The 18,971-nt window shown below is 53.1% G+C and overlaps 1 protein-coding gene across 2 annotated transcripts in view; it reads right to left on the bottom strand.

Moving 5' to 3' along the window:
- Positions 1-10,994: 10,994 nt before the first annotated feature.
- SLC2A9 (solute carrier family 2 member 9) overlaps positions 10,995-18,971 on the bottom strand; it is an 85,934-nt gene continuing 77,957 nt past the window's right edge. For both annotated transcript variants that reach the window (XM_090267077.1, XM_090267076.1), the window contains 2 exons: positions 13,799-13,926; positions 10,995-11,351 (listed from right to left, as the gene is read on the bottom strand). In XM_090267077.1, the coding sequence (XP_090123203.1) occupies positions 11,097-11,351; positions 13,799-13,926 (383 nt within the window). In that variant the 3' untranslated portion in view covers positions 10,995-11,096. The remainder of the gene's footprint in view (positions 11,352-13,798; positions 13,927-18,971) is intronic.

Here is an 18,971-nt window from a genome sequence, read left to right as displayed (position 1 = left end):
ACCCTGCAGCAGCCTGCCTGGTCTCTGGACCAGGGTCAGACGATGTCCCTCTGGTTCCGGAACCCTGGGTGCGGGTGTCTGTGGCCCTGGAGGCCGCAGGGACGGCGAGGGGGAGGTCAGTCTGGGGGGATGGGAGGCGGTCTAGGAGGCAGTGGAAGCCGACCCCCGTGGGCTCCGAATGCCAGTCCAAGAGGTCCAGGGATGGAGAGGCACTGAGGCCCATCCAGCAGGGACAGGGACAGCAATCAGGACCCTACTGCAGGCAGATAAATCGGGCAGGGCGCGCAGAGGACGGAGCAGAAGAGTAGGAATTGTGGCGGTGGGAGACTGTCTCGTTGGCTGAATTGATTCTGTGGTGGGGGGGCCACCGGCTTTTAGGAGAACACAAAACGAACGGCAGTACCGGGGCCATGGCTACCGACACACACCCTGGTCACCGTGGCGGGCTGAGGCAGGGGCCCCAGAGACACCGTGTTCCGATTCCTAGGACCGTGAGTGTTATCTTACAGGGCAAAAGGGTGAGCGTTACCTTGTATGGCAAAATACACGATTAGGCGAAGGATCCTGACGTGGCGAGATCATCCTGGGTTGTCCCATCAGGCCAGGGTCGTCACCAGGGCTGAGCGGGCGTCTGCAGGTTGGCTCCTGGGTCTGCGCGCTGCTTCTTCCTGCTTCTTCCCGTGCCACAGGCTAAAGGGGGAGCCTGGCCCGGCTGCTGTGGCTTCAGGGCTGCTTCTCTGTCCCCGTAGTCCTAGTCCCCAGCTTTCATTGCCAGAGCGGGTCAGGGTCTCGTGTTAGAAATGAAGTCATAGCAAGTAGGAGACCTCAGAGAGAAGTCACAGTCCGTCACTGAGGACAGTGCCGCCCCTGCTGGGTAGCTCCCTTCTTTGAGGAGGTTAATTTGCACACTTCTTTAAAGAGATGCTTCGTGCCCCAACACCCAGCTCAGAGAGTTCAAGTTCCTATCAGCTTCCAACCAGCTGTGGGTGCCCCCCTCCCACCTCTTCTTGTCACGTTGAAGTATTTTCAGCCAGAGGAAACAGCAATTTAAAAATCTATCTACGCCAGCTCTACTTGCCTCCCCTTTCTCTTTAATTATGTAGACATGCCTTTGAGAGGAGGGCCCGCTTTGCCTTGTCTCCCGTTCCCTTCCAATCCCACAGACACCGTGGGAGAGCTCCCCAGGTGACAGACACGTCTGGCTCTTTCAAGTGCCCTTGCCCACCTCCCACTATTCCACAGGAAACAGGGCAGAACCCTCCCCAGCGTTTCAGGGGAATAAGGCAGGCCCTGAGCGGGGCTGACTAAAGGGTGTGTTATGAGTGACTGAAGGGTGGGGTCCCTCCCTACAGGCTGCTGAGTCCATGGGAGGGAGAGCAGATGAGACTCGTTTGGTCCCCACCCCCGCTCTGATCCTTTGGAGGGGCTTTAGCCAGGGTGGGTCTGTGCACCCAGACACTAGCATCTGTCTCCCAGGGCTGCAGGCGCAGAGGGGAGCCACTGCAGCGCCCTTGGGTACCTCAGTAAACTGTGCCCGTGGGGTGCCCTTGTCTTGTACCTTCTGAGGAGTGACCTTGATGTTCATTGCGTTCTATCTGCTGGCTGCAGCATTAGCCCCAACACCCAGACGGATCCGAAGTGGCAGTTCCCCGGTCAGTCTTAGTGTTTGCGTGGCCACAGACGGTCATGGTCACGTACCCCAACACCCGCTACAATCAGGGCCTGCCCAGGGGCCTAATTATCTTCATGGGTTATTTATAACCAAGTCAAAGTGGAAATAATTATGTAAAGAGGGCTGTCCATCTCTCAGGTCAGATAGAGCTCTGGCTGCTGTCATCAAGACTTAATAAATGGACTTGAAACTCGCAAAGTGCCAAAGGCAGGAGTCTTTTTACTCTTCTCCTGTGAGACAAGAAACCCCAGAAGCAAAGGCGGGCTTAGAGGTTTTCTAGGCTAACTCTCTCATGTTACAGATGGGAAACTTGAGGATCAAGAGGTTAAAGTAATCGCTGAAGTCAGACAGTTATGAAAAAGGCTAGGACTTGGAAACCTGAGCCTCCGATTCTAATTCAGGCTTCATCACTTCCAACTCGTGTGATTTCTGAGCTCGTTCCCTAGTGTTTAGGGGCCTGACTTGTCCTTTCTGGGAAGTAGGGAGACAAGTATGATTGGCGGCGACGTGTACAAGCAGCCGGCCTATGGCAGGTGCCACCGTCCCGCCTCAGCGAGAGTCGGCACCAGCATTGCCACTCTCTTCTCACCTCCCACGTCACTTCAGCGGGTTTCAAGCTGTCGCCGGAGAACAGACTTCCATGTTCCCCAGCTCTCAGCGTGACTCACTTTGATTTGTCATGGTTGCCGAATAGGCAGGATCACATGGGAGTTCTTGTTCCTCTAGATGAACAGAAAACTCCAGCAGGAGCGGGGCAAGGTGGAGTTGAGGGAGATTACTGACCTCTGACCTCTGTGACACCCCCTCTTTGACGTGTTCTTGTTTGGGGTTGATTGCTCTGCAAATGCAGCTTCAGTGGCCCCTCCTGGCTGCCTCTAAGGCTTGAATTGTGCCCCCTCAAATTCATACGTGGAAGTCCGAACCCCCAGTGCCCCAGCACGCAACCTTATTTGAAGCAGGGTCTTCACAGAGGTACTAATGTTAAAATGATGTCATTAGGGTGGATCCCGACATTACACGACTGGTGTCCTTAAGAAAAGGGGGAATTTGGAGACGGACACACACACTCGGAAGACCCTGCGGAAACAGGGAGAAGACGGCAATTCACAGCCAAGGAGAGAGGCCTCTGCCGGAAGCAGCCCTGCCCACACCTTGATCTTGGACCTCCAGCCTCCAGAACTGCAAGGCAACAAATTTCTGCTGTTTACGCCAGCCAGCCTGTGGTATTTTGTTACAGCAGTCCCAGAAAACTCAGGCAGTTGCACTCCCTGTAATTGGAGGTCTGCGGGACTCTCTCCTGACCCTATGTCAGCCACCCTGATACACACAGAGCCTTGGAAGGCGCTTGCCAGCGGGGCTTTGTCCACTGCTGCTTGAGGAAACCCTGCTTCTGCAGCGTAAATAAGACACGTGGCTCAGTCACCACCTGTGGCCCCTGCTGCCAGTCAGCTGACCCCCTGCGTGGGAGTGAGGCCATCCCAGGACAGCCGTCTCTCAGCGGATCCGCCGTCGGACCGCAGGTGCAGAGCAAACCCAGCCAAGAGCAGCCTGGAGGAACTTCCCACCGAGTGGTAGACTCGTGAGCTAAATAAGGCTTGGGTGCGGGTTCTTGTAGCTACAGCTAATCAGGAAAAGCCAGTTGAGGGTGTACTACTGAGCCAGTTACCACTGGAGACACCGAGGGAAGCGGTGTAGACTTTCTGTCAACATTGCGACTCTCAGGGACAGCGATGCCCAGCCACCGCTGTTGAGAGCTGTTCCCAGGGGCACGAACGCTCCCGACCTTCTGGGCCGTGGGGCTGAGCCAGCCCCCAGGGCTTCAGAGGAAGCCGCGGCAGAGGAGTTGAGAGACCAGGCAGCGTGTGGGAACTGTCCATCCTGCCGCAGGATGTGCGGTGCGCGCTGGGGGCATCGGCAGCAGATGGTGCGTCCCAGACCCTATGGTCAGTGCAATGAGTATCTGGGATCCGAGGTGGGGAGACACCTTAAGAGAATGGGTCAGAGGGTGTCATCTGACCGCCACCTGCGTCGTCACGATTACTCTTCCTCTAACTCACGGTCATTCTGAGGGTGAGCACTTCAAGCAGAGGAGGAGCAAGCGGGCACTCCAGCAGCCTGGTTGGGGAGCTGCGTCTGAGCCGCAGAACGGGGGGGTTCTTCCTTGTCCCACTCCGGCAGCTCAGTGGAGGGCGCCCCCTGCTTTGTGAAGTGTGGCCCTGCTCCCGCCTCTGGAACGAGGGGCATTCTCGGCAGGTGACAAGTGCCTGTGAGTCAGGCTTGGTGACTCTGGGAGCAAACCTCCGTAAATGGCCGTTCCAGTGCATGGATAGCAATGTGTGTCTATATTTGATCAGAGACAGGGGATTCGTGGAGTAAAGGCTTGGGGAGGGATATTTCCTGCACATGCTGTTTTTAAAAACTTCAATTAAAAAGAAAGAGAAATGAGTTTCAAAGCAGTGGTAGCCTGTGCGTGTGGAAAATGCACCCGTGGGCACGTGGCCCGACCCGGCGCCCTTCCCAGGGTGCTCAGGGACAGCCAGGGGCAGGCTTTGGAGAGGAGCGCTCTGCAGGAGGCACACGGGTGGAGAAAGGGGCAGAACGTTCTCCCCTGTGAGAGTCCCAATGGCATTAGCACATTCGTCTCCTGCAGGGGATGGGCAGGAAGCAGGGTTCTGTCACCTTGCCTAACTAAGGTCGCCCGAAGGTACTTTATCACAAGGCCTTTGAAATCCAGCAGGGCCCAGTTAACACCCCCAGGTACATAGTGGACTGCAGGAATTAGTGACAGACCCATTTCCATGACAGGTACGTGGTCCCCAGGAATCAGCAATTCTGGAACCCGGCCCCGACTGGGCACCGTCTTGCTGTTTGATCTTGGTAAGAAGCCGCTTCACCGCTGTAGGTTTCAATCTGTCCAGTTCTTTCTGTTTTCTCATCTATAAAGTGGGGTTACTAATAGCTGTGTTGTTTGAAGATTAGTATAAAGGCATGGAATATTATGGCTCAGATAGAAACCGTGATTCATCCACTAGGAAATTTCAGGCAGGTCCCAGAACTCAGACTAATTTTCTAACTTATATAAGTGGTACAGATGGGCAAATAATCCCTGCCCGGAAGTCTCCTGGAGGGACAGGTGCATGGGTGGGAAGTCCTGGGCATCACGTCCTGCTGACCCCACTCCTCCCCAGACTCAGTTGTCCTGTCGCTGACTCATGGAGGCCCTGGTGCGGTGCTCAGGGGTTGGGGGAGCACCTGGTCAGTGAGGGTGGGAGGGAGTGGGGTTGGCTGTGGGGAGCCAGATGCCTTTTCTATGCAAACAGAAACGCTCTGCTGCCCAGTGGGAGGAGACAGTGCGGGGAGGCGGGCTTGGGCAGAGCCCACACTCTGGTAGAGAGAAGGGAGCAAAGCTGTTTGGCTACAGGAGGAAAAATCGAGGAAAAGCCAATGAGAGGAACGGGCAGCCCAGCCAATCCCAGACAGCCTTTCAGCCTGACTTACATGCTCCCCATAGCCTGCCCTCTGCCAGCTTCTCTTGGGATAAATTATCCAGCCTCAGTTTGGATAAATCATCAGATCCCTATTTCCTCACTGGTTACATGGTGATGCTAATACCTGCACTGGTAGAGTTGTTATGATGACTAGAAATAACTCATCTCTGACTCCCAGCATGGCTCAGTAGATTATAGGCATTCTATTGTTATTACTGGTTTTAACTCATCCTGACCTATACCATCCTAACCTATCCACTCAACCAAGGCTTTTATCCACGGCGTGGGTTGCTAAGCCAAGTTTCCCCCTTCTAGAGCTGTGCATGCCATCACTCCAGAGTGTCCATTCTGGTCTTGTCTGGGTATAGTCTCTAAGCAGTGCTACATAATTCAGTGAATGAGAATATGTAACCAAGAATCATGAGTCTATATCAGCTCTCTGTACAAGATTGAACAACCATGCCCAAACTTGCCAGTTTAAAGCAACAATGTATCATTTCTTATGATTCTGTGACTCGGTGGGGTGATTCTTCTGTGACTTTCTCACGGACTCACTGTCACTGCTACATTCAGAGGGAGGGCCGCCCGGATTTGGGCTCAGCCTCTTCCTGTGGACATGCATTCCCTGCATGAGGACGTTAGCATCCTAAGAGGGAAAGCCCCAGAGCACGAGTGCTTATCTGACTCCGGCTGGTGTCATGTTTTCCGATGCCTCAGTGGGCAAAGACACGTGTAGGGCCAAGTCTGGATTCAGTGCAACAGGGGATGACACAAGGGTCAGGAGGCGTGGCTCACCAAGGCCATTCCATGCTTCATCCGCCACAGGCCAGTGGGCGGCAGGTTGTCACAGTGGAAGGGGTCAGTGTATGGGTGTGGCACACAGGTGGGGACGCATATCCGTTGCTGTGCTGGGGACAGGGGCTGGGCCAACTCTCTGAGGTCCCGTTGAGTAGTGATAGGATCATAAACTTGGCCGGACTTGGAGCTGGAAGACCAGGGTTTGGCTCAAATAAAACGAGTCCAGTAGTATTTACTTCACGGGGTTTCTCCAGCATCATAGGCAAGAATGTGAAAGCATTTTGCAGTCTTGAAAAGAAAGGAAATTAGTATCGTTCGGCAGAAAACCCAGCTCAGCACCACGGACAGCTCCAAGGCAGAGCTGCTGTCACCAGGAACTCCGGGAATGGGATTCCCTGCTGCCTTAACTGGAGGCGCCTGCGCCCGAGGAAGCAACTTGGGGAATGTCTGAAGAACTACAGTTGTTTCACATACAGTATTCCCTCACTTATCGTGGGCATTACGCTCTAGACCCCCCTGCAATAGGCAAAAATCTGGGAAGTAGGAACCTTCCATTTATTTTAGTATTTATATATATTTTAAGGCTTTATAAACCCTTCCCACACACTTATAAACCGTTCCCAGTCCCTTATTAACCCTTCCCACTCCCTTATTAACCTTTCCCACATTTCTATAAACACTACTTATGTTCTTAAACATATGCTACACTCTTAAACCTACGTACCTTTAACAACATACGTATACAGTACCGCAAAATCCCGCGATGTAGCAAAAAATCCGCGATAAGTAATTAAATATAATATTTTAAAAAATCCTGTGATATGGTGAGGCCACAATAAGTGAACCGCGATATAGAGAGGGACTGCTGTATTCTCATTTGCCTTGGCTCTTTCTCTTTAAAATTAAAAAAAAAAAAAAAAGATTTTATTTATTCATTTCTAGAGAGAGGGAAAGGGAGGGAGAAAGAGGAGAGAAAGGTCAATGTGTGGTTGCCTCTCCCATGCCCCCAGCCGGGGACCTGGCCCGCAACCCAGGCCTGTGCCCTGACGGGGAATTGAACCGGTAACCCTTTGGTTCTCAGGCTGGCACTCAAACCACAGAGCCACACCAGCCAGGGCAGCCTTGACTCTTTCTTGTTATGCCCTGTATGAATTGACTTTAGGGTTAGGTATGAGTAAGAGAAACCCCAAATAAGAGTAGCTTAAACAAGAGAGAAGTTTTGACTCTCACAAACAAAGGCCATTGCTAGGCAGTTCAGGGCCATTATAGCATCTCTGCTCCAGGAAGGCCAGGCCCAGGATCCTTACTGCTCACCACCCTGCACCCCTTAGGGCGTGGCCTTCAACTTCATGGCCTCAGGTGAGTGGTCAGTGCACCTGTCAATGTATCCACATCCTTTTGTTTGCTCCTCCCTCCAATAAAGGCACTTTTTCTAGTGTCTAGTATGTACCAGAAAGAGACTAAAAGGGGTTGCAGTGTGAGATTAAGAAGTCAGCACTCTTGTGGCTCTGAGGAACGGAGAAGAGAGAAGTCCTTTAAGACGCCTGTGAGGAGAAGCAGCCAAGGTGACTAATGTCATCACAGCTAGTCTGGGTTGGGACCAGGTTTGAGTCATACACAGGCACGCCTGGTTTTACTGTGTTTTGGGGAGTTTACATTCTTTACAAACTGAAGGTTTGTGGCAACCCCGCATCAGGCAAGTCTATTGGCGCCGTCTTTCCTGGTGAAGACGCTGTGAAGGTCATTGAAGTGACAACAAGGGACTGAGAATATTATATAAACTCAGTTGAGAGGCAGCAGCATGGTTTGAGAGGACTGACTCCAATTTTGGGAGACATTCTATTGTGGGTAAAATGCTATCCAGCAGCGCCACATGCTGCAGAGAAATCGTTCGTGAAAGGAAGTCGGTCGGTGTGGCAGGCTTCATTGTTGTTTAATAAGCTGCCAGCGCACCCCAACCTCAGCAACCGCCACCCCGATCAGTGAGGCAAGAGCTTCCATCAGCAGAAAGATTGCGATTTGCTGAAGGCTCAGGTGACGGTTAGTGGTTTTTAGCGATAAGTGTTTCCAGTTAAGGAGTGTACACATTTTAGATACAATGCTATTCCACACTTAATAGATTGCAGCAGGGCATAAAGGGAACTTTTATGTGCGCTGGGAACCCCCCAAACTGCACGTGACCCGCGTTATTGCAAGGCTTGCTTTATTGCGGTGGCCGGGAACTGAGCCCGCAGGACTTGGAGGGTGACTGTGTACATGTTTCTGCTCCTCTGGAGGGCCCTGACTAACTCACTGTCTTTCAGAGAAACCGCTTCTAAGACTGGCAAACACGAAGCACATGTGAGGTAGACATTACTGCTCACCACAACGTCCTTTGCCACCGGACCTAGGTTCAGTTTCAGAACCCTTCTTAACAGTGTTTCCTCCAGCTGAAAACATTTCAACTTGCCGTGCCTGCCCCATCCACTAAAAAGTTACTTCTGGACTTCCGGCCAAGATGGGGGCATAGACAGACACGCTGCGTCTCCCTCCACAACTAAGAAGGAACACAACTACCTCAGAACTAGAGACAACCAGAAGTTCCAGAAAATGAAGCTGCATGGAAGTCCAGCAAACAAAGATATAAAGAAGAAATACTCATCCAAACAGGTAGGAGAGATGGAGAGGACGTGGTGTGGTGGCAACAGCAACGGTGGCAGTGGCAGCAGCGGCAGGCTGGTGGAAAGCGCAGTCACACATTTTAAGGAGTCAGGGAGGCACTCCTGGCACCAGACCAGGCCGTGTAGCTAATGGTCCCAGCACCGGGGAAAATCAAGCCTCATTGCTTCTGACTGTGCAGACCAGTGGGGGTTCGGGTGGAGGCAGAAACTGCTGGTCTCTCAGCAGAGTCCGCTTGTTTAAAGGGCCCTCACATCCTAGAACGTCTGCAGACCCACCCACTCTGGGAACGATGGCCAGGGCAACAGCTAGAGGGGCACCAGTTCCACATGGAAGTGGGAGAGGTGCCTGGAAAAGGGGCAAGTGCTGAGCAGGCAGCATTGTTCCCTCTCAGACCCCTCCCGACATACAGCGCCACAACGTGGTGAAATAGGTCGCCCTGTACTGACGAATCCCTAAGGCTCTGCCCCTTACAACGTAACAGGAGTGACAGCTCTACCTAAGACACAGAGGCAAACACACACAGGAGCCTGTCAAGATGAGGAGACAGAGAAGTATGGCCCAAAAGGGGAAATGGATCAAGGTTCCAGTAGGAGAACTAAGTGACAAGGAGGTAGCCAACTTAACAGATGAGGAGTTCAAAACACTGGTGATAAAGATGATCACAGGCCTGACAGACATGCTTAAGTATGGCAAATGCATAAGAGAAAAAGTGAAGGCTATGCTAGGTAAAACAAAGGAAAATCTATACAAAACCAATGGCAAAGGGAAGGAAACTGGTGTTCAAATAAATGATTTGGAACATAAGGAAGAAATAAACAGTCAACCAGTACAAAATGATGAAACAAGAATTGAAAAAAAATGAGGAGAGGCTTAGGGACCTCTGGGACAACTTTAAGCATGCCAACATCCAAACCATAGGGGTGCCAGAAGGAGAAGAGGAAGAGCAAGAAATTGAAAACTTATATGAAAAAATAATGAAGGAAAATTCTCCAAATTTGGTGAAGGAAATAGAAATATAAGTCCAGGAAGCACAGAGAGTCCCAAACAAGCTAGATCCAAAGAGGACCACACCAAGACACATCATGATTAAAATGCCAAAGGTTAAAGATAAAGAGAGAATCTTAAAAGCAGCAAGAGAAAAGCAGAGAGTTCCCTACAAAGGGGTGCCTATAAGACTGTCAGCTGATTTCTCAAAAGAAACTTTGCAGGCAAGAAGGGGCTGGCAAGAAGTATTCAAAGTGATGAAAAGAAAGGACCTACAACACAGGTTACTCTACCCAGCAAAGCTATCATTTAGATGGAAGGGCAGATGAAGTGCTTCCCAGACAAGGTAAAGCTAAGAGTTCATCATCACCTAAGCCATTATTGTATGAAATGTCAAAGGGACTTACTTAAGAAAAAGATCAAAACTATGAACATTAAAATGACAATAAACTCACAACTATCAACAACTGAATCTAGAAAATAAAAACAAAATCCAACTAAGCAAACCAGAATAGGAACAGAACCATAGGTATGGGGATCATTTGGAGGGTTATCAGCTGGGAGGGGTGAGGGGAGAAATGGGGAAATGGTGCAGGGACTAAGAAGCATAATCGGTTGGTACAAAATAGACAGGGGGAAGTTAAGAATAATATAGGAAAGGGTGAAGCCCAAGAACTTATACGCACGACCCATGGACATGAACTAAGGGGGGTGGGATTGCTGGAGGGAGGGGGGCTACTGGGCAGAGGGGAGCAAAGGGAAGAAAATTGTGACAACTGTAACAGCATAATCAATAAAATACACTTAAAAGAAAAGTTACTTCTAACATCTGTCTGTCTATGTCTTCCACGTATTGATCCTCTTTCTGTTCCCTGTGACACATCTGATTCTTGAGGGGAAGGTGTTTTGGGGCTGGAGGTCTCGAGCCCCGTGGGATGTAGCCTAACAAGGGCAGAGCCTAGGAGGCTCCTCAGCCTGGGATCCACAAGGCAGAGCCAACGATGGGGAAGAGGCACTTATTAGAAGGTATGGAGACTCTTTCAACCGGATTCTGAAAACCTTCCCCCAGGACCAAAGCCAATGTTGCACTGAGGACTCAGGACCCAGACTGAGGGCAGTCCAAGGCTACGTGTGGGAGAGCCGGAACTCGGACCGTAGTTGGTGACTTTCAGTCCATCAAGTCCTGCGTCAGAGTATTGCTTTCCTTTGAGAAAGCATTCGAGTCTGGTTCCCCCGTTTCATTTTGAAACCATGGGCTAAGACATGAAGAAGGCAGGCTGTGGGTGTGTACAGGAGAGTGTGGGGTCTGCTAAAATGTGGGGTGATTCCTTCCAGGTTCCAGAAGAGCTTGGGGGATTCGGCCATTGAATAAAGCCCACGTGGTCACAATGTTAGATTAGCAAAGGTTTATTTTTAAATACTTAATAATGTTAAACATGTGTGTGTGTGTGGGGGGGTGGTCTTTGGTTCTCCAAAGTGGTGAGCCCATTCATTTAGACAATCCCATTTTTGACATATTTGTCCAGCGTGGAGGAAGAGCCTGGCTCAGGCCTTTTGCTGGTCTTGTCGTCAGTGACGGCTGAGTCGACCTTCTCCTCTGGTGGGTACGCCTTGTTCCTGGCGGCAAATGCCTGGCTGATTTCCGCATGGGTCCTGTTTTTGGTCTCAGGCAGGACAAAGTAGAAATAGAGAGCACCTGCTAAGCAAATTGTGGCAAAGACCAGGAAGCAGTAGGTGTCCAGACTTTTCTGTGGAAAAGCAGAGACAAAAGCCATCAAATAGATCGTCACTAGACTGGCCGCGAAACCATCTCTGAACAGACTGCTTTTTATGGCTCCGCCTCCGCACGCCGGCGTTCCTGGCTAGAACACCGCCCTAGAGGCACATACGCCTTATAACCATCTTCCTGAGATGTCTCACCCGAGGCATGAGTAAATCGGCTACAAACCCTGGCAAAGACGAGGAAGGGGCATCTTTATTTTTTATGTATTTTGAAACGTTGGCGTGCAAAGCTGAATCATCATGAAAGCAAGTGTCATACCACTTAACGTTCAGTTCATACTTACGATTCACCACATGCTTCCTGCCCCACAATAGACACATGAGAAAAGTGTGATGTGAAAAGGAAGTGAAATTCCTCAGTTCATAAGAAAAATAAGGAGCATGACTAAGCCAAGATAACATCTCTTCTGACATGTGTAAAGTGTAATTCACTGACCTGTACTCTGACATGGCCGTGTACAAACAGGAGAGACAGGACAAAGAGGAGTGTTGAATGCAATCACTCTGTTTCATGCATCCTGATTACACCACCCAATGCTTGGACTACAATGGCCCTGCCAACTGCACTTGACCTTGAGCTTCTCAGTGACTCGGTCACCTCTGTGGCTGCGGTGCGCTGCACAGCGCCTGCTCCGGCAGTTGCGCAATAAAGGTTTGTTAAATAAAAGGCTTTCTGGGTTCCAGCTCTCAGGGCTGTGACTTTTTCATGCAACAAACATCTATTGACCCAAAGATCAGGTGACACTATTTCGAATGATACGTCACAAGAAGCAATATCTTGATTTTAGTCCATTTCATACTATAAGCTGACATTTGTTTTTGGAGGATGATGCAGGGCTTCAGAGCTTGGTCTGTGGATCGCATCCTAGCTCCGCCTTTCACTGCGATGACCGGGCGTTACTGCCAGTATGGGACTGTGTTTAGTCTGGGAAGAGACGCACACTTATCAAGCCCCCCGTGGGCGCCAGCATCTTCTAGACATTTCTTCATCCGATGCCCAGAGCCACATTGTGATAGAGCCATTCTCATGTTCATTTCAAAAGAGGAAACTGAGGATTAGGGACATTCTGAAACACATCCAAGGCTACACAGGGGCCAAGGAGGGAGGGGACTCGTAACGAGGTCCTCCATGGTTTCTCTCTGCTGTGCTGGCTGCTGGGTGTGGGGTGGGGAGTGACTTCCTCCTGGGCTCCTACGGTGTTCCCCAACAGCAGCTGGGAAGTGGGCTCCCTGTCGGCCCCTCGCCCACAGCCCTCCACTAACCCACTAGAGCCCCCGAGGGCCACACAGGTCTTACCATCGTGTGTCCCCAGCACCTCGCAGAGCGCGTGGCACGTTGTGGATACTCACCGAGGGTTTATGAGAAGAATGAGTGGACGAATGTTTGCCGTTCGAAACCTAACCGGTCTGCGGTTTGACTGTTCGTCTGTTCTTCGGTGACACTGTGGTCTTGGCCACCGAGTGTTACTTCCTATTTGACACAAGCAAGTGTGTCCCACGCCCACTGTGGGCCCCTGACAGATGTCTGCCCCTACCCCGCCATTCCTTCGGTCACACTGGGCCTCACACCACACCTCTGGACACAACACAGCTTAGTGCCTTTGAGGCTCTCGTCACCTTGTTCTGGAGACAGACACGCACACTTGCCCTCATGGACCCATCGCCTTGACCTGTGCAGGGGAGCATGTGCTAAGGATCGGGTTTGTAATGGCGGACTCGCTCGTCCTCCAGGAGCCCCAAAACCTGTTTCCAGAGGATTCCACGGGACGGCTCGGTGACCACCTGGCAGAGAGGCAGTAAGGACACCCACGCATCCACCGGGGTTTCTTTTCCTACACGGAGACCTGCCACGTCCTCAGTTCCTCCTTCTCACAGCCTGCTTCTCTCAAAGCCCCCCCCCCCCAGCTTTCACGGCCCCCCTGCACTGACCCAGCGTGCCCCTGCAGAGGGGACTCTGGGGCTGGCATCCCTCCCTGGCTCTCCCAGACCCTCCGTCCATAGCCGGGTGGGCACCGTGCCGGAAGTGAGCCTGCCGGAAGGAAAGGGATCCTCCTCACAACACATTACGCAGTGTGTCATTGGATAGGAACCTCGTCTAACACAGTGACGACCACGCAGCAAAAGTGATGAGCAGGTGGCAGATTTGTGATTCTCCCTAGGGTTCCCTGCAGACCCGCAGCGATGGGCAGCTCATCCCCTCTGAAGCAGCCCCTAGCACTTAGGATGAGCTCCCAGAAGGTTCAGGAGAGCGAGACAAGGTTAAGGGTTTGGGCCAAAGCACACTCCTCCTCCCTCAGGCCAACAGCGCGCGTTTCCAGTGCAGCGAGGACCAGCCGGTGCTCCGTGGATGGCCGCTCACTCGTGGGGCCGCTGTATCGGAGGGGACCCTGTGGGCAAGAGCCTGCCGTCGTACCTGGATGAACGGGAAGAGGAGTCCCACGGCGAAGTTGGAGAGCCAGTTGACGGTGCCCGCCACCAGGAAGGCCGCCGGCCGCTGGGACTGCTGGAAGAACTCGCCAGTCAGGATGAAGGGGATGCCGCCTGCGGCCAGAGCCAGGGCACCGAGTTAATCCCTGCGAGGAGGGGGCCACCTCCCTCTGGTGGGGAACACCCCTCCCCACAGAGGCAAAGCGTTCAGTGCCAGCATTGCACCTGACCACACGCTTGCTCAAGGTCAACCAATGTCACCACGCCAGGAGCCACTCGTGCCTGCGTCTCCCCGGAGCCTCCACCGTGATCACCCCACTCTGCCGCCTCCGCGAGCTTCGGGCCCCCACACATCAAAAATGACGCAGAGCAGACCAGCCCTCGCGGCCCCCCTCTGGCCCCCACTGAATGTGAGCCCCCAGGACAGGCAGGCAGAGAGCACGTCCTTGGTCAGTATTTCTTATTTGAATCGAACACTCAGATTTTGATTTTGAAAAGATTGGATGTGCCATTCGCTACAAAGGAAGAGGACTCTACACATCCTTAAGATGCCTGTCAAAATGCGGCAACGCGCTAGAACCAGCTGTCGGGTCACAGAGCACACACGCCTGCAGTGGTGGGGGTGTGAGGGCCACGTGCGCAGCTGGTCCTGCAACGAACACGCAGGGGCCTCGCAGCTCGGATCGCAACCCCTGCGCTTGGAGCTGTGTGACCCTGGACGAGCACCTTATCTCTCTGTGCCTCAGTCTCCCCATCTGTGACGGGGCTACTAGTCACATAGGCTTTTGGTGGGAGTCACAGGACTTCCCATGTGACCCAGAGTGGACGCTCGATAAAAGGTAGCGTGATTCAGATACGAGGAAGGCAGTGGGGACGTGAGGAAGTGGGAGAAGGCGGGAGCCAGGGCCCTGCCCCACGTCACACAGTGAGAGACGCAGCCGAGCGGGTTTGAGTCCTGAGCTTATGCTTATTTCAAAACACCAAGTAATGGCGGGGCTTCTCGACCAGGAGTGATTCTGTCCCCAGGGGACACGTGACAATGTCTGGAGACATTTTTATTGTCATACTGGAAGGAGTTGCTACAGGCAGCTCGTGGGGAGAGGCCGGGGATACTGCTCAGCATCACACAGCGTGCAGGGTTATCTGGCCCCAGATGTCAGCAGTGCTGAGGCTGAGAAGCCCCGTTCTAGAATTTTCTCCAGCAAGGCACGTCATATATTTTTCTGCCGCAATAAGGAAGACAAGGAGGAAGTTACAATCTACCATGTACCTCCCGTGCCAGGCACGGGGCATTGCGTTGTGGCTAAACAGTCCTTTCTGCAGAGTGAGGTGGAGGCCGGCAGTCTCTGGTAGTCTGAGTGACTTCCCAAGGATGTCGCAAGGAACAGGAGTGGCGGCCTGATGTCACCCCACGCCCATGCCTCTCCCTTGGTGCCATGTGGCAGGCAGGGGCGAGCTTCCTACTCTCCTCATGGAACATAAATGAGGGCAATGACGTTGGACGGCCCGTGAAGGCCTGCCTGACCGGGTGGACGGGCCAGCCCCAGGTCCCTGCAGGAACGCCGGTTTGCGGGCATCTGGCCCCAGGGCCCAGGCTTTGGCAAACAGACGGTTTCAGAGCACATGGCTCCTGGATGATGGCGTAACCAGAGCCACGAGGCACCTCCCCCGGGACCCTCTGCCCCCAGCCAGCCGTTTCAGGAGGGTGGGGAGGGGCTTGGACACGGGGTACGGGCCCCAGGCCTCGCTCTGATACTGTGATATGCGGGGCCAATTACTTACTCTCTGAGCCCCAGCTTCCTTATCCGTGAAATGGGTGCACTGACCCAGCAGGGTGATGAATGTGAAGGTGGCTGACTGCTACTATTGGATTGTTACCCCTACTGCTGCTACTACCATTTTTATGGAAAGACTCGGCTCCAAGCAGCTCTCTGAGGACATTCAGGGCGCACCCCCTCCACTCTGTTATCCACGCAGCAGCCAACGCGATCATTTGGAATAGAAATAAGGTGAGGTCAGCCCTCTGACTGAGGGCCTCTGATGGCTTCCTCTACACCGGGAGTCCAGCCGCTACACTGACCCTGGCCGCAGGGCTGGCTTCCTTCCCCCTGCCTGGCTTGAGCGCCCTCCAGGCCCGTCAGTCCCCCGCCAGCCACGCTGCTCCCCGCCACAGGTGCTTACTGAGCTCCTGAAATGCCGCCCGTCCGAGCCGAGCCGGGCTCTAAGCGTAAACTACACGCCAGTTCCAAAGACTTACTGTAAAAAGTGGAACTCCCAAGTACCCATGCACACACCTCCTATAATGATTACATGTGGAAATGATCATGCTTTGGATATATAGGGCTAATACCATCCACTGTGAAAGGTAATTTCACCTGTTCCTTTGTTTTTCCTTTTTTCAGTGTGGCTGCCTGCCAGGAAATCTGAAGTTCCGCATGTGGCTTGAGTTCTGTTTCTCGTGGGAAGCCTGTGTGGGCCAGGCCAGGCAGGCTCTTGCCTCAGTGACTCCGCTGCCCGGGAGAGTCCCCTCCGGTGTCCGTCTGCAGGGCTCAGAGCCACCTGCCCTGGGCGGTCTTTCCCTACAACCTCAGTTACAATGCGCCTCCTACTGTGGCGTCCTGTCCCTCTGCCTTTCCTCACCTTGGTCCCCTCCTCCCCACGGGACTTCCAATAACCTGGCTTATATTTATGTATTTTTCCACTATGCCTGCCTCCCTATCTAGGAGCGTAAGCTGCATGGGGACTGTTCTAGCAGTTTACCCCGACATCTGGGCCACAGCTGGGCACAGTGTAGGGCCTCACTTACAGATGCTACAAAGACAGGAATGGACAAAACAGACGAACATTTTTAACGAAGAAAACGGGCCAAACTATGTTGTCCCTTCCCTGTTCTCAGCTGTGGTGAGAGCTGGAACTTTACTTTCAGTCAGTGCTCTGGGCTGAATTGCGCGCGCACACGCGCACACACACACACACACACACACACACACCCCGCAACCAATTCATATGTTGAAGTCCTAACCCCACACTTGAAAATGGAACTGGACTTGGAGATGGGATCTTTAAAGAGGTGATGAAGGTAAATGAGGCCTCTGGGGTGGCCCTAATTTACTCTGACTGGCATCCGTCCCTGTGAGACAAGGAGACCAGCCGCCTGGGCCCCTTGCCCGCTCTTCACCTGTGTCCTGCTGTCTCACGCATTTTGGCCTTAGTGCTGTCACTCCCCAGAATGCCTGGCCACCCGGAGACCTCCACACCTGAACCGCCATCTGACCTCACAAGACCTTATGTGACAGAAGAGACTTTGCAGAGGCGATTCAGTTATAGGGATCCTGAGATGGGGAGGTTGTTCTGGATTATTTTGTCTAACCCAGGTGAGCCCGGTGGAGTCACAGGGTCCTTATAAGAGGAGGCCGGAGCCGAGAGGAGAGAGGACACTGCCTTGCTGGCTGGGAGGACAGAGAAGGCGGCCTCTGTGTGGAAAAGGCCAGGAAACGAGGGCCCTGGAGGCAGTGGGACCCAGCACTGACCACAATGGGGACTCTCGCCCTGGAACGCGATCGCTTCCTCTGGGCCCTGGGCCTGCCTGCCGGAGAGCACATTTCTGTGGTCCTGAGCCACCAGGTTGGTGGTCCTCTGTAACGGCAGCCCTGGGAAAGTAGTGCGGCCCCCGCACCTGGACTAGCCTTCGCACCCCCAACTGCTTCCCATTCGTTCCTCAAGGTCAGAGGTCTGCGCTCCTTTTCTCGCCCCCCGGCCCTCCTCAGCAGAGGTGACCGCCCCTGGCTTTGAACCCACGAGGCCTCTAGTTAGTATGGACATTGCCTGGGAGTGGGATGTTAAAACAGAAGCTGGATTTGGCCTCAGAACCAAGAACCGACAGAGGCGGAAATCCCAGGTCGCCAGGCTGCACGTTCGCAGGAGGAAGGTCAGCAAGGAGGGTTCACAGCTCTGGCCCTCTTCCCCGTTTTGAGATTCAAAATGGGTGGGACAGTAGAGAAGGAGGGAGGATTTGGGTGGAGACGGGGGTGGATTGCTGAGTCCTCACCCCTGCCCCGGAAGACGGGGCTGCTGCTCCACTCGCCTGTGGACAGAAAGGGGCCACATAGTAACCCTGAGAGGTGCGGGGGAGGCCTGCCTGGGGGTCTTGCCGACTCAGAGACCGACGTAACCACGCAGGGTGGTCTGAAACGAAAACTTCCAAACTAAAGGCAGTTCGTGGCAGGCAGTCCCGTGCGAGGCGGTGTTTCTCCCTGACAAAGGTCAGTCTTTGTGTGTTCCCTGAGCCTGTGTGCAGCCTTCTTTGCATCTGTATCACACCGTGGGGACATCACATTAACTTCCCTTTTCCCTGACCCCTCGCAGCCCCAGAACAGAGACCACAAAACCCCGCATTGTTACTGGTATTGACTTAACTGTTAACTGTTAACTAACCTGTCCCTGCCTGTGGAAAAGAAGTGTGTGCCTGTCCCTTTTACGGTTTATCCGATCCCGGACGTCTCCCCGCTTTGCTTTCTCCCGCCTCCCTAATCGATCACCACTGGATTTCCTGTCACCCCCTTACGCCTTTCCTTTTGATTCCGACACGTAAAATAAGCGGTAAAACTGCCACTTTCCAGAGCGTTTTCTCAGCCTGTTGAGATTTTGCTTCCCGCCAGCTGTCGTCAGTCTGGTTCAAATAAACTCAGACAATTCTCTGTAGGTTTAAATGTATCTCACGCTAACACGCTTCCTCCCACAACCCCTGGAGTGTGTGAATATCAACTTTATGTGGCAAAAGATGTAATTAAGTTCAGAAACTTGAGAGGAGGCACTGATTCTGGGTTACCAGCCTGGGGCCTAAATGCCCCATTAAAAAAAAAAAGAAAAGGCGGAGGGCCGCTGGGACGCCCACGCGGAGGGGAAGGCAAGCTGCAGACAGGGTCAGAGGTGGCGTGACGTAGCTACATGTCACCTCCTCCAGGTTAGAGGCAGGGGGCAGTGTCTCCCCAGAGCCTCTGCATGGCACGGCCCTGCCCACGCCTTGATGTCGGACCTCTGGGCCCCGGGACGGTGAGAGAATACATTTCGGTCGCTTGAAGCCCCTAGTCTGTGGGGCTTTGACACAGCAGCCGCAGGACACTGACAGGTTCAGACAGTCAGCTCTCACTGTCTCCGTG

Source organism: Furipterus horrens, unplaced genomic scaffold, assembly GCF_987537825.1.
Source record: "Furipterus horrens unplaced genomic scaffold, mFurHor1.1.pri manual_scaffold_2, whole genome shotgun sequence".
NCBI classification, from domain to species: domain Eukaryota; kingdom Metazoa; phylum Chordata; class Mammalia; order Chiroptera; family Furipteridae; genus Furipterus; species Furipterus horrens.
Note: the sequence above shows the minus strand (reverse complement) of the source record. Positions and strands in the feature narration are given on the sequence as shown.